The following is a 13,031-nucleotide window of genomic DNA, read 5'->3' on the forward strand; positions in this document are numbered from 1 at the left end:
GTGCGGATGGAGCTCAGATTCTTCGGTTAACTGTCACCCTCTCCCCTCCCCCGTCACACACACCAGGCCCTGCCAGGACAAGGCAGCTCCTGGAAGCTCCACCAGGACCCACGTCCACCAGGTGCCACAGCAGGCTGCTTCTCTCTCTCTCTCTGCCCCCCGTGGACTCTTTGCCCTGCCCCCTCCCAGCCGTCTTCCCTGCCTGGCCTTGGTCTCTCTCTCTCTCTGTGTCTCCGTCACCTTCATGCCTGTGCCATCTCTCTCGCTCTCAGTCTCTATCAACTCTGCTCTGTGTCCCCCTGGGGAAAGTGGGGGCACCTCCGCCTGAGCCCCCTGCCTAAGTTCCCTGCTGGGACGGGAGCCACTTCACCCCACACACACTCCCTGAAGCCCCTCCAGGACTCCAGCCTGGCTGCAAACACCCATCCTGGACTTTGCCTGGCCCTCCAGGCTCTGCTGGGGGAAGCGACCTGAGAGGTCCCTGCCTGGGCTGTAGGTGGGGACAGGGCAGACCCCTGGGCGGGGAAGCCTCTCTGGATGGGGGTTGAGGCGCCCTGGAGAAACGGATCCCCACAGGCACCCTCGCCACACCCTGGGACTGCGGGCACTTAGGGTACACCAAAGGTGTGAAGTGTGGAGGGGGATGGCCAACAGCCAAGCTCAAATAGGGGTTCAGATATGAGAGGTCAATGTGGGCTCCTCTGAGCCCCAGTGACCCCCTTCTCCCCACCCACCTGGTGACAGGCATCTCGAACCCTCGGCCCCCATGGACCCCCTGAGGCGCTCCCCCTCTCCCTGCCTGTCCTCGAGGCCCTCCAGCCCCAGCGCCCCACCCTGCGAGATGCTTGGTCCTGTGGGCATTGAGGCTGTGCTGGACCAGCTGAAGATCAAGGCTATGAAGACGGGGTTTGAGTTCAACATCATGGTGGTGGGTGAGTGAGAGGTAGGGCCCGCGGCAGGACAGACCCACGGTGCTACGCATGCCTGGGCATGTGGCCTCACCTTTGGCAGCCTGTCGCCCCTCCCCGTCTGTTAAGTGGGCCTGATAATAGCACCTCACAGGGATGCTGTCATTGAAAATTTGAGAAATGCTGAGTCATTAAAAGACAAAAATCTGCCTGGAGCGGTGGCTCACACCTATAATCCAGGGTTTTGGGAGGCTGAGGCGGGTAGATCACTTGAGCTCAGGAGTTCGAGACTAGCAAAACCTCATGTCTACAAAAAGTACAAAAATGAGGCCGGGCGTGGTGGCTCAAGCCTGTAATTCCAGCACTTTGGAGGGCCAAGGCGAGAGGATCACTTGAGGTCAGGAGTTCGAGACCAGCCTGGCCAACATGGTGAAATCCCGTCTCTACTAAAAATACAAAAATTTGCCAGGTGTGGTGGTGGGCGCCTGTACTTAGGAGCTACTTAGGAAGCTAAGGCAGGAGAATTGCTTGAACCTGGGAGGCAGATGTTGTAGTGAGCTGAGATTGCGCCACTGTACTCCAGCCTGGGTGACAGAGCAAGACTGAAGCAGAAGGATCCGTCGAGGCCAGGAGTTCATGACCAGCCTAGGCAACACAGCAAGACCCCATCTCTACAAAAAAATTTTAAAAATCAGCCAGGCATGGTGACATGCACCTGAATCCCAGCTACTTAGGGGGCTGAGGTGGGAGGATTGTTTGAACCTGAGGGCGGAGGTTGCAGTGAGCTGAGATCACTCGAGCCTGGGTCACAGATTGAGACGCTGTCTTAAAAATAAAAAAACACTGCAAGGCCGGGCGTGGTGGCTCACGCCTGTAATCCCAGCACTTTGGGAGGCCGAGGTGGGCGGATCATGGGGTTGGGAGATCAAGACCATGCTGGCTAACACGGTGAAACCCCGTCTCTACTAAAAATATAAAAAAATTAGCCGGGCGTGGTGGCAGACAGCTGTTGTCCCAGCTACTCAGGAGGCTAAGGCAGGAGAATGGCGTGAATCTGGGAGGCAGAGCTTGCAGTGAGCCAAGATCCCACCACCACACTCTAGCCTGGGCAACAGAGCGAGACTGCGTCTCAAAAAGAAAAAAAAAAAAAAAAAGTGCAAAAATTAGCTGGGTGTGGTGACATGTGCCTGCAGTCCCAGCTACTCGGGAGGCTGAGGTGCGAGAATCACTAGAGTCTGGGAAGGTCAAGGCTGCAGTGAACTGGGATTGCATCACTGCACTCCAGCCTGGGTGACAGAGTGAGACCCTGTCTCCAAAAATAAAATAGAAAAGTAGAGTTAGAGAAAAACTGCCTAAAATGCCCACCCTAACTGCTGTCATCCGGTTGCCACTCCCAGGGCAAAGCGGGCTGGGCAAGTCCACGATGGTGAACACGCTGTTCAAGTCCAAAGTGTGGAAGTCAAATCCACCGGGCTTGGGGGTGCCCACACCCCAGACACTGCAGCTGCATTCAGTGACCCATGGTGAGTGAGCCCCTGCCCACACCTCACCCCACCCCACCCCACCCCATCCCACGCGGGTCCAATCTCTCCCGACTCTGCTCTCCCTCCACAGTCATAGAGGAGAAGGGTGTGAAGCTGAAGCTGACGGTGACGGACACGCCCGGCTTCGGGGACCAGATCAACAATGACAACTGGTAGGTTCTCTCTCTTTTTTTTTTTTTTTTTTTTTAGGCAGAGTTTCACTCTTGTCACCCAGGCTGGAGTGCGATGGCATGATCTCGGCTCACTGCAACCTCCGCCTCCAGGTTCAGGTGATTCTCCTGCCTCAGCCTCCTGAAGTAGCTGGGATTACAGGCGCCCGCCACCACGCCCAGCTAATTTTTTTTGTATTTTTAGCTGAGATGGGGTTTCACCATGTTGGCCAGGCTGGTCTTGAACTCCTGACCTCAGGCGATCCACCGGCCTCGGCCTCCCAAAGTGCTGGGATTACAGGCGTGAGCCACTGTGCCCAGCGACAATTGGTGGGTTCTCAAAGGTGGGGACCAAGCCATGGCTGTCCCTGCCCCTCCCCCTTCAACCTTTGGGAAACAGCCCAGACCTGGAACAGGCAGGCTGTGTGATCTTTTCTTTTTTTCGAGACAGAATCTCGCTCTTGTCGCCCAGGCCAGAGTGCAGTGTCACAATCTCTGCTCACTGCAACCTCCACCTCCCGGGGTTCAAGCAATTCTCCTGCCTCAGCCTCCCAAGTAGCTGGGATTTGAGGCATCCGCCAACACGCTCGGCTACTTTTTTGTGTTTATTTAGTAGAGACAGGGTTTCACCATGTTGGCCAGGCTGGTCTCAAACTCCTGACCTCGGGTGATCCGCCCACCTCAGTCTCCCAAAGTGCTGGGATTACAGGTGTGAGCCACCGCACCCAGCCCAATTTTTGTATTTTTAGTAGAGACGGGGATTTCCCCATGTTGGCCAGGCTGGTCACGAACTCCTGACCTCAGGTGATCCACTGGCCTCAGCCTCCCAAAACTCTGGGATTACATGCATGAGCCACCGCACTTGGCCCTGGTTTCATTTTAGTTATTTATTTATTTAGAGACAATGTCTCACTGTTTCCCAGGCTGGAGTGCAGGGGCAAGATCATGGCTCACTGCAGCCTTGACCTCCACAAGCTCAAGGACCCTCCTGCCTCAGTCTCCTGAGTAACTGGGACCACAGGCACGTGCCACCCTACCCAGCTAATTTATGTATTTTTTGTAGAGTTGGCGTTTCCCCATGTTGCCCAGGCTAGCCTCGAATTCCTGGGCTCGAGCGATCCTCCTGCCTCCACCTCCCAAAGTGCTGGGATTACAGGCATGAGCCGTCAGGCCTAGTCTGACACCTGTTTTTAAAAGGATCTGTTTGGCTACTTACAGCGTTGACAATACCCAAGAGGGAAAGGGACTCAAAGAAGAGGAGGGAGACCCCTGCAACCATCAGGCGCGAGTCCTTGGTGGTTTGGGCCCAGCTGTGGCCCTTTAACGCAGTTAATGCTCACCCCTCCCTTACTTGCAACGTAGGTGCTACTATTGCCTCCATTTTACAGCCAGTGAAGCCAAGAATGGCAGGAGGTCTGTCTGTGTCTCTCTGATGATGCAGGGAAGTGGGGGAAAGTAATGGGGTGACCCAGAGGTCCCGGACAAACTAGGACGATTTGTTGTCCCAAGGGAGGACCGCCCAGAGGGCACAGAGGAGAGGAGTGGGGCTCTCCGGGCACAGCGCAGTTCTGAGGGTAGGGTCCACCTCCCGCCTCAGCTGGGACCCCATCCTGGGCTACATCAACGAGCAATACGAGCGGTACCTTCAGGAGGAGATACTCATCACCCGCCAGCGCCACATCCCAGACACCCGGGTGCACTGCTGCGTGTACTTTGTGCCACCCACTGGGCACTGGTGAGGGGGCTGCACCTGCAAGGCGAGGACCACCTGCATGGGGCAGGGAGGAGGAGAAGGGGTCCCCAACATGGGCTGCTGGCTTCCCCACCCCCCCGCTGCCCTGCTGCTGTCGTTTATACACTCACCACCACCGCCACCCCCATCACTGCCCTGCCTCTGGCAGCCTGCGGCCCCTGGACATTGAGTTCCTGCAGCGGCTGTGCCGGTCTGTGAATGTGGTGCCCGTGATTGCCCGGGCCGACAGCCTGACCATGGAGGAGCGAGAGGCCTTCAGGCGCAGGGTGATCTGGGTGCTTGGGCAGGGCTGCGGTCAGCGGGGCAGAGGGCAGAGTGGGCAGGGTGGGCTGAGGTCACCTGTGCGGGATCTCCAGATCCAGCAGAACCTGAGGACCCATTGCATCGACATCTACCCCCAGATGTGCTTTGACGAGGACATCAATGACAAAATCCTCAACAGCAAGTTACGGGTGAGAGGCTGTGGGGCGGGAGGTGGGCGAGCTGATTTCTTTCCCACACATCCTTTCCATCCAAAGACTCATCTTTCTCTACATCTCAGGGAAATGTGCACATATTCCTAGCAGATATGATTCTCCACGAATCCACAAGCTCAAAGTGAGCAAGAAATAACAGCTCACACTAACAACCCACAGAGTCGGAGAAAATGTCTACGAATCACATACCCAATAAGGGGCTTGTATCCTGAATATATAAAGAGCATTGGGTCGGGCACACTGGCTCACGCCTGTAATCCCAGCAGTTTGGGAGGCCAAGGCAGGCAGATCTCTTGAGGTCAGGAGTTGGAGACCAGCCTGGCCAACATGGTGAAACCTCATCTCTGCCAAAAATGCAAACAATTAGCTGGGTGTGGTGGTGCATGCCTTTAGTCCCAGCTACTCAGGAGGCTGAAGCGGGAGAATTGCTTGAACCTGGGAGGCAGAGGTTGCAGTGAGTGAGCCGAGATCGCGCCATTGCACTCCAGCCTGAGTAAGAAGAGTAAAACTCCATCTCAGAAAAAAAAATGTGTTGGCCGGGCACGGTGGCTCAGCCCTGTAATCCCTGCACTTTGGGAGGCCGAGGTGGGTGGATCACCTGAGGTCAGGAGTTCGAGACCAACCCGGCCAACATGACGAAACCCCGTCTCTACTAAAAATACAAAAAATTAGCCGGGCGTGGTGGTGGGTGCCTGTAAGCGCAGGTACTCAGGAGGCTCAGGCAGGAGAATCGATTGAATCCTGGAGGTGGAGGTTACAGTGAGCCGAGATTGTGCCACTGCACCCCAGCCTGGGGGACAAGAGCAAAACTCCAGCTTAAAAAAAATGCTGTGGAAGATGTGGAGGAACTGAAACCCTCACCTAGTGCTGGAGGGAAAGTAAAATGGCTCAGCCGCTTTGGAAAACAGTCTGGTGGTGCCTCAAATGCTTAAACATCCAGTTACTACATGACCCAGCAACTGAACTCCTACGTGTATACCCAAAAGAAACAAAAATGTACATTCACAGAAAAATGTGTACATGAATGTTCATAGCAGCATTATTTATTTTAGCCCCGAAAGTGGAAGCAACCCAAATATGCATCAACAGATGAGTGGGGAAACACAGTGTGGCCTATTCCCTACCATGGACTATCCCTTAACCGTGAAAAGGAATGAAGTTCACCCTTTAAAAGTGTACAGTTCAAGGCTGGGCACAGTGGCTCATGCCTGTAATCTCAGCACTTTGGGAGGCTGAGGTGGGCAGATCACTTGCGGCCAGGGGTTCGAGACCAGCCTGGCCAACATGGTGAAACTCTGTCTCTACTAAAAATACAAAATTAGCCTGGTGTGGTGGCACGCACCTGTAATCTCAGCTGCTGGGGAGGCTGAGGCAAGAGAATTGCTTGAACCTGGGAGGTGAAGGTTGCAGTGAGCAGAGATTGTGACACTGCACTCCAGCCTGGGCAAGGGAGTGAGACCTGTCTCAAAAAAAAAAAAAAAAAAAAAAGGCCGGGCACAGTGGCTCACACCTGTATTCCCAGCACTTTGGGAGGCTGAGGCGGGCAGATCACCTGAGGTCGGGGAGTTCGAGACTAGCCTGACCAACATGGAGAAACCCCGTCTCTCCTAAAAATACAAAATTAGCCGGGTGTGGTGGTGCATGCCTGTAATCCCAGCTACTCAGGAGGCTGAGGCAGAAGAATCACTTGAACCCAGGAAGCGGAGGTTGCAGTGAGCTGAGATCACACCGTTGCACTCCAGCCTGGGCGAGGGAGTGAGACCCTGTCTAAAAAAAAAAGAAAAAAAGAAATGAAGCACTGTCACCCTGTCACCTGCGTGCTACAGCGTGGCGGAACTTTGTAAACATGTTTCTCAGACAAAAATCAATCAGACACAAAAGGTCACATATTCCATTTATATGACATGTCCCGAATAGGCATAGGCAAATCTATAGAGACAGAAACTAGATTAGTGGTAGTCAGGGCCTGTGGAGAAGGGAGAAATGGGGGGTGATTGCTAAAAGGTATGGGGTTTCTTTGGGAGGTGTGATGAAAACGTGAAATTAGATTGAGATGATGGTTGCATAACCCTAGTCAAATACTAAAAACCACTGTACTGTACAATGTTTTGTTTTGTTTGTTCTGTTTTTAATGTTTTTTTTTTTTATGAGATAGGTTTTTGTTTTTTTTTTTTTTCGAGATGGAGTCTCCCTCTGTCACCCAGGCTGGAGAACAGTGGCGCAGTCTCCGCTCACTGTAACCTCTGCCTCCTGAATTCAAGCGATTCTCCTGCCTCAGCCTCCTGAGTAGCTGGGACTATAGGCGCACAATACCACGCCTGGCTAATTATTGCATTTTTAGTAGAGATGGGGTTTCACCATGTTGGCCAGGGTGATCTCGATCTCCTGACCTTGTGATCCACCCATTTCGGCCTCCCAAAGTGCTGGGATTATAGGCATGAGCCACCATGCCCAGCAGAGACAGGGTCTTGTTCTGTGGCCCAGGCTGGAGTGCAGTGGCAGGATCTCGGCTCACAGCAACCTCCAACCTCCTGGGTGCAGGTGATTCTCCCACCTCAGCCTCCTGAGTAGCTGGGATTACAGGCATGCGCCACCACACCCCGCTAATTTTTTATTTTTACTAGAGGCAGGGTTTCACCATGTTGACCAGACTGGTCTTGAACTCCTGACCTCAGGTGATCTGCCTGCCTTGGCCTCCCAAAATGCTAGGATTACAGGTGTGAGCCACCATGCCCAATATTATCAACTTCCACATTATTCCCCATCACAGATGAATTCAGAAGTAAAAACAAACCCACATATGTCACCTCAGAGTTTACAAGTTTGAATTTCTGCTTCTGGCCATGAGCAAGTAAACAACTGGAGTTTACAATAGGGTTCAACAACCTTTTCTGCAAAGGGCCAGGTAGTAAATGTTTTAGACTTTCTGGGCTGTAGGGTCTCTGTTGCGATGATTCAACTCTGATGTCATGGTTCAAGAGCGGCCATAAACAAAAATGACTCATAGGCTTGACTATGTGCCAATAAAACTTTATATACAGGAAGACAGGCAGGCTGGGTGTGGCAGCTCACTCCTGTAATCCCAGCACTTTGGAAGGCAGAGGCCGGGAGGATCACTTGAGCCCAGGAGTTAGAGACCAGCCTGGGCAACATAGAGAACTCATGTCTACTAAAAATGTTGAAAAAGTAGCCAGGCATGGTGGTGCACACCTATGGTCCTCACTCCTCAGGGGACTGAGGCGGGGGGTATCACTTGAGCCCAGGAGGTCAAGGCTGCAGTGAGCTATGGGATTATAGGCATGAGCTATATAATACGCTATATAATATAATGGGATTATACGCTCAGCTAATTTTTTAGTTTTTGCAGAGATGGTGTGTCACCATGTTGCCCAGGCTGGTCTCAAACTCCTAGGGCCCAAGTGATCCTCCCACCTCGGCCTCCTAAAGTACTGAAATTACAGGCAAGAGCTACCTCACTCAGCCAGAGGCACCAATTAGACTTTATGTCTTTGAACTTGGGAATTCTGTGCACTTTCGACTATGTTCCCTCCTCGAAAAGGATAGGACTCCCCTCTCCTGCCTGGGTGCCTTGACTTCTCTTCTCCCCAGCAAAGTCAATCCTCCCGTCTCTGTCTCTTCTCCTTTCCCAGGACCGAATCCCTTTTGCAGTGGTAGGGGCTGACCAAGAGCACCTGGTGAACGGGAGGTGTGTCCTGGGCCGGAAGACCAAGTGGGGCATCATTGAAGGTGAGTGTGGGGCCCCTGGGTAGGATGCGGGTGGGGTCAGTTTGGAAGCCAGAGCAGCCCTATGCCTTGGGCAACCTTAGCACCCATCACAGGGCACAGAAAGATGAAGCCCACTGGACAAAGAGAACTGGGGAATGGTCCCTCTTTCCAGCTGGGAGGCCGTGGGCAGGTTTCCGGACCCTCTGGGCCTCGCTTTCCTCACAGTAAAGTGGGCATCACAGTGCATCAACTTCCTAGGGTGTTGGAGCGGGGAGAACCACCATTTGGCACAATGCCCAATACCCAAGGCTGCCCTAGTGGCTGACCGGAAATTACGATGGGCCTACTGTGTATCAGGCACCGCTATGTGCAGTTACTGCAGTGCACAGTAAAGGGAGGACTGACAGGGTCCCTGTCCCCATAGAGCTGACAGGACAAGGACAGGTGGGAGAGGCACAGTGAAGGCGACTGTGGTGGGAGGGAGAAGAGACCGCCTTAGGGAGCTAGGGAAAGTGAGACAGGAGGGGCAGCCAGGATGCAGCCCCTGATGTATTATTATTATTATTATTATTTTATTTTTTGAGAAGGAGTCTCGCACTGTCACCTGAGCTGGAGTGCAGTGGCGTGATCTCAGCTCACTGCAACCTCCGCCTCCCGGGTTCAAGTGATTCTCCTGTCTCAGCCTCCCAAGTAGCTGGGATTACAGGTGCCTGCCACCACGCCCTGCTAATTTTTTGTATTTTTATGAGAGACGGGGTTTCACTTTGTTGCCAGGCTGGTCTCAAACTCCTGACCTCGTGATGCGCCCACCTCGGCCTCCCAAAGTGCTGGGATTACAGGCATGTGCCACTGTGCCCGGCCAGATGATGTATTATTACACGTATTAGAAATATTCTATACTAGGCCGGGCGCGGTGGCTCACGCTTGTAATCCCAGCACTTTGGGAAGCCAAGGCGAGTGGATCACGAGGTCAGGAGATCGAGACCACGGTGAAACCCCGTCTCTACTAAAAATACAAAAAAATTAGCCGGGCGTGGTGGCGGGCGCCTGTAGTCCCAGCTACTCGGAGAGGCTGAGGCAGGAGAATGGCGTGAACCCGGGAGGTGGAGCTTGCAGTGAGCCGAGATCGCGCCACTGCACTCCAGCCTGGGCAACAGAGTGAGACTCCGTCTCATAAAAAAAAAAAAGAAATATTCTATACTATGTATATTTATTTCTTTGAGACAGAGTCTTGCTGTGTCACCCAGGCTGGAGTGCAGTGGAGCGATCTTGGCTCACTGCAACTTCCGCCTCCCGGGTTCAAGCGATTCTCCTGCCTCAGCCTCCCAAGTAGCTGGGACTACAGATTATACCACCACACCTGGCTAATTTTTGTATTTTTAGTAGAGACGGGGCTTCACCATGTCATCCAGGCTGGTCTCAAACTCCTGACCTCAGGTGATCCACTCACCTTGGCCTCCCAAAATGCTGGGATTATAGGCATGAGCCACCGCGCCCAGCCAGAAATATACTATACTATTGCCTATGATATAGCACACAGGCGTACCATGCTATCTGCAGAGGGTGGTTCCAGGACCCCCAGGGATACCAAAATCGACAGATGCTCAAGTCCCGCAGTGGGTACCCATGGATACAGAGGCCGACTGTACATATAATACAATAATGATTGGTGGATTCATTCATTCTACAGCTATTTGTAGGAGCCACCTGTACCAGGCACTGGGGACACAACAGTGGACGAATGAATGAATGAATGAATGAACCAACAAAGGGAAGGCAGGATAGGATAAAGAGAAATGTGGGAAAAGGGTTAAGGGAAATGGTGTCAGGTGGTGCATACAGTAGGCACTTTCTCAGTGCTCACTAAGCAGCGCCCATACTGAGTCCCATGTCTTGCAGTGGAGAACATGGCGCACTGTGAATTTCCTCTCTTGAGAGACCTGCTCATCCGGTGAGGGTGTGGGGAGCCCCGGGGCTACGGGGCTGGCGAGGGGCCCTGGGGACACCACCATCGGGTCTGACCATCTCCGGTCCCCCAGCTCCCACCTCCAAGACCTGAAGGACATAACCCACAATGTCCACTACGAGAACTACCGCGTCGTCAGACTCAATGAAAGCCACCTGCTGCCCCGCGGGCCCGGCTGGGTGAACCTGGCCCCGGCCTCCCCGGGACAGCTGACCACACCCCGGACCTTCAAGGTCTGCAGCGGGGCTCATGACGATTCTGACGATGAGTTCTGACCACCGGCTGATCCCGGAGCTCCTGGGCTTCCTGAGTCCCCAGTGGCTCTCAACACACACCTGTGTACCAGAGCATCTATTAAATGTGAGCCTTGCTTTTTATGAAAAGCTGTACTTTGAAAACAAAAGGCATTTTGTAAATGACTTCTTTGAGCTATCCACAAATAAGAAGGCTGGGTCTCACTCTGTTACCCAGGCTGGAGTACAGTGGCGCGATGATGACTCACTGCAGCCTCAAATTCCTGGGCTCAAGCGATCCTCCTGCCTCAGCCTCTCGAGTAGCCAAGACTATGGGCATGACACCACCTTGATGGGCTGATTTTTACAATTTTTTTTGTAGAGATAAGGCCTAGCTAGGTTGCTCAGGCTGGTCTTTAACTGACCTCAGGCGATCCTCCCACCTCAGCCTCCCAAAACACTGGGATTACCACTGCTGCCAACCAAGTATGTTTTTGTGGTGGTTGTTTCTGAGACGGAGTTTTCTGTTTCGTTTTGTTGTTGTTTTTGTTTTTGTTTTTGTTTGAGATGGAGTTTCGTTCTTGTTGCCCAGGCTGGAGTGCGATGGTGCGATCTCGGATCACTGCAACCTCCGCCTCCCGGGTTCAAGTCATTCTCCTGCCTCAGCATCCCAGGTAGCTGGGGACTACAGGCATACACCACCACGCCTGGCTAATTTTTGTATTTTTAGTAGAGATGGGGTTTTACCATGCTGGCCAGGCTGGTCTCGAACTGATCTCAAGTGATCCACCGGCTTCGGCCTCCCAAAGTGCTGGGATTACAGGCATGAGCCACTGCACCCAGCCTCTGAGATGGAGTTTCACTTGTCGCACCAGCTGAAATGCAGTGGCATGATCTGGGCTCATTGCAACCTCTGCCTCCCGGGTTTAAGAAATTCTCCCGCCTCATCCTCCTGAGTAGCTGGGATTACAGGTGCCCACCACCACGCCCAGCTAATTTTGTCTTTTTTAGTGGAGATGCGGTTTCACCACGTTGGCCAGGCTAGTCTCGAATTCCTGACCTCAAGTGATCCATCTGCCTCAGCCTCCCAAAGTGCTGGGATTACAGGCATGAGCCACAGCACCCAGCCTTCTTTTTGCATAATGTGAGACCCAAGGCCCTAGGAATCTTGAAGGCCTGGGGAGGCATGCCTTGGACAACCAGCCCCCTCTGCCGCAGAGCCAGACCCAAGTTACAAATTCAGCTCTCCTGTTTGTCCCAGCCCCTTACTCCTGGCCCAAGGCTAGGCCCACAGGCCAAGAACACTTTCAAAATCCCCATCTTTGTGGCCTGCTCTCTGGCTGTCTTACCTGATCTCTGTGTTCCACCATCCCCCACCTTCCTCATTCCCCTGCCCCAGGGGCCAGCATGGCCAGCAAACAGCTCCCACTGTGGAGCCTGGCAATGCCAATGTGAAAATCCCAGCAGGCAAGTCAGTTACTTATACTCCCCTTGCCTCACTTTCCTCATCTACAAAGTGGGGATCATGATACCAAGCACACAGCACCGTTGTTCAGACAAAATGAAATACTCCCTAGGATATGCCGACCACAACCTGGAGAAATGGCACGAAGACAGAGGCTACATGATCAAGATGGAGCAGCGGTCCAGGGTGGGGGAACTACTGCAGAATGTGTGAGCTCCACAGCCCAGGGGCTCTCCAGAAAGCTAGAAAATAGGCCGAGGGTGGTGCTCACGCCTGAAATCCCAGCACTTGGGAGGCTGAGGCGGGCAGATCACCTGAGGTTAGGAGTTCGAGACCAGCCTGGCCAACGTGGTGAAACCCTGTCTCTCCTAAAAATAGAATAATTAGCCGGGCATGGTGGTGCGCACCTATAATCCCAGCTACTCAGGAGGCCGAGGCAGAAGAATCGCTTGAACCCGGAAGGTAGAGGTTCAAGTGAGCCGAGATCGCACCATTGCACTTCAGCCTGGGCAACAGAGCGAGACTCCATCTCAAAAAAAAAAAAAAAAAAAAAGCTAGAAAATAAATGGATTTCACAGAATCCCACACCATGGGGGCCAAAGCTATGTTAGTCATTAGTTTGGTAAAAGAAAGGGCTACCCCTCTAATCTAGGAAGCTGGTTGCAAGGCGAGCCTTCAACAAATAACAATGAGTGGCAGTTTTTTTTTTTTTTTTTTTGAGACGGAGTCTCGCTCTGTCACCCAGGCTGGAGTGCAGTGGCGCAATCTCGGCTCACTGCAAGCTCCGCCTCCCGGGTTCACGCCATTCTCC

At 53.2% G+C, this 13,031-nt stretch overlaps 1 protein-coding gene across 3 annotated transcripts; it reads left to right on the forward strand.

Moving 5' to 3' along the window:
• Window positions 1–2: 2 nt before the first annotated feature.
• Window positions 3–11,011, forward strand: SEPTIN12 (septin 12). 3 transcript variants are annotated; one of them, XM_055242882.2, is made up of 10 exons: window positions 3–121; window positions 745–932; window positions 2,306–2,431; window positions 2,523–2,604; window positions 4,199–4,336; window positions 4,503–4,620; window positions 4,711–4,806; window positions 8,481–8,577; window positions 10,456–10,507; window positions 10,596–11,011. In XM_055242882.2, exons 2-10 carry the CDS (start codon window positions 767–769, stop codon window positions 10,795–10,797), a joined length of 1,077 nt encoding a protein of 358 aa, XP_055098857.1. In that variant the 5' UTR covers window positions 3–121; window positions 745–766; the 3' UTR covers window positions 10,798–11,011. The 3 variants fall into 3 exon arrangements, with proteins under 3 accessions (XP_055098857.1, XP_055098856.1, XP_055098854.1); XM_055242879.2 differs by lacking the exon at window positions 3–121 and adding an exon at window positions 133–496; XM_055242881.2 differs by lacking the exon at window positions 4,199–4,336 and having other exon boundaries at window positions 19–121.
• The last annotated feature ends 2,020 nt before the right edge of the window (window positions 11,012–13,031 follow it).

This window comes from Symphalangus syndactylus, chromosome 14 (assembly GCF_028878055.3).
Source record: "Symphalangus syndactylus isolate Jambi chromosome 14, NHGRI_mSymSyn1-v2.1_pri, whole genome shotgun sequence".
In the NCBI taxonomy this organism is placed as follows: domain Eukaryota; kingdom Metazoa; phylum Chordata; class Mammalia; order Primates; family Hylobatidae; genus Symphalangus; species Symphalangus syndactylus.

Bases quoted from the DNA above. Each gene is read 5' to 3' on its own strand.
- SEPTIN12 (XM_055242882.2), top strand. From the start codon at position 767: ATGGACCCCCTGAGGCGCTCCCCCTCTCCCTGCCTGTCCTCGAGGCCC. The intron at 4,337-4,502 runs GTGAGGGGGCTG...TGCCTCTGGCAG, and splicing joins GTGCCACCCACTGGGCACTG to CCTGCGGCCCCTGGACATTG. The intron at 4,807-8,480 runs GTGAGAGGCTGT...CTCCTTTCCCAG, and splicing joins TCCTCAACAGCAAGTTACGG to GACCGAATCCCTTTTGCAGT.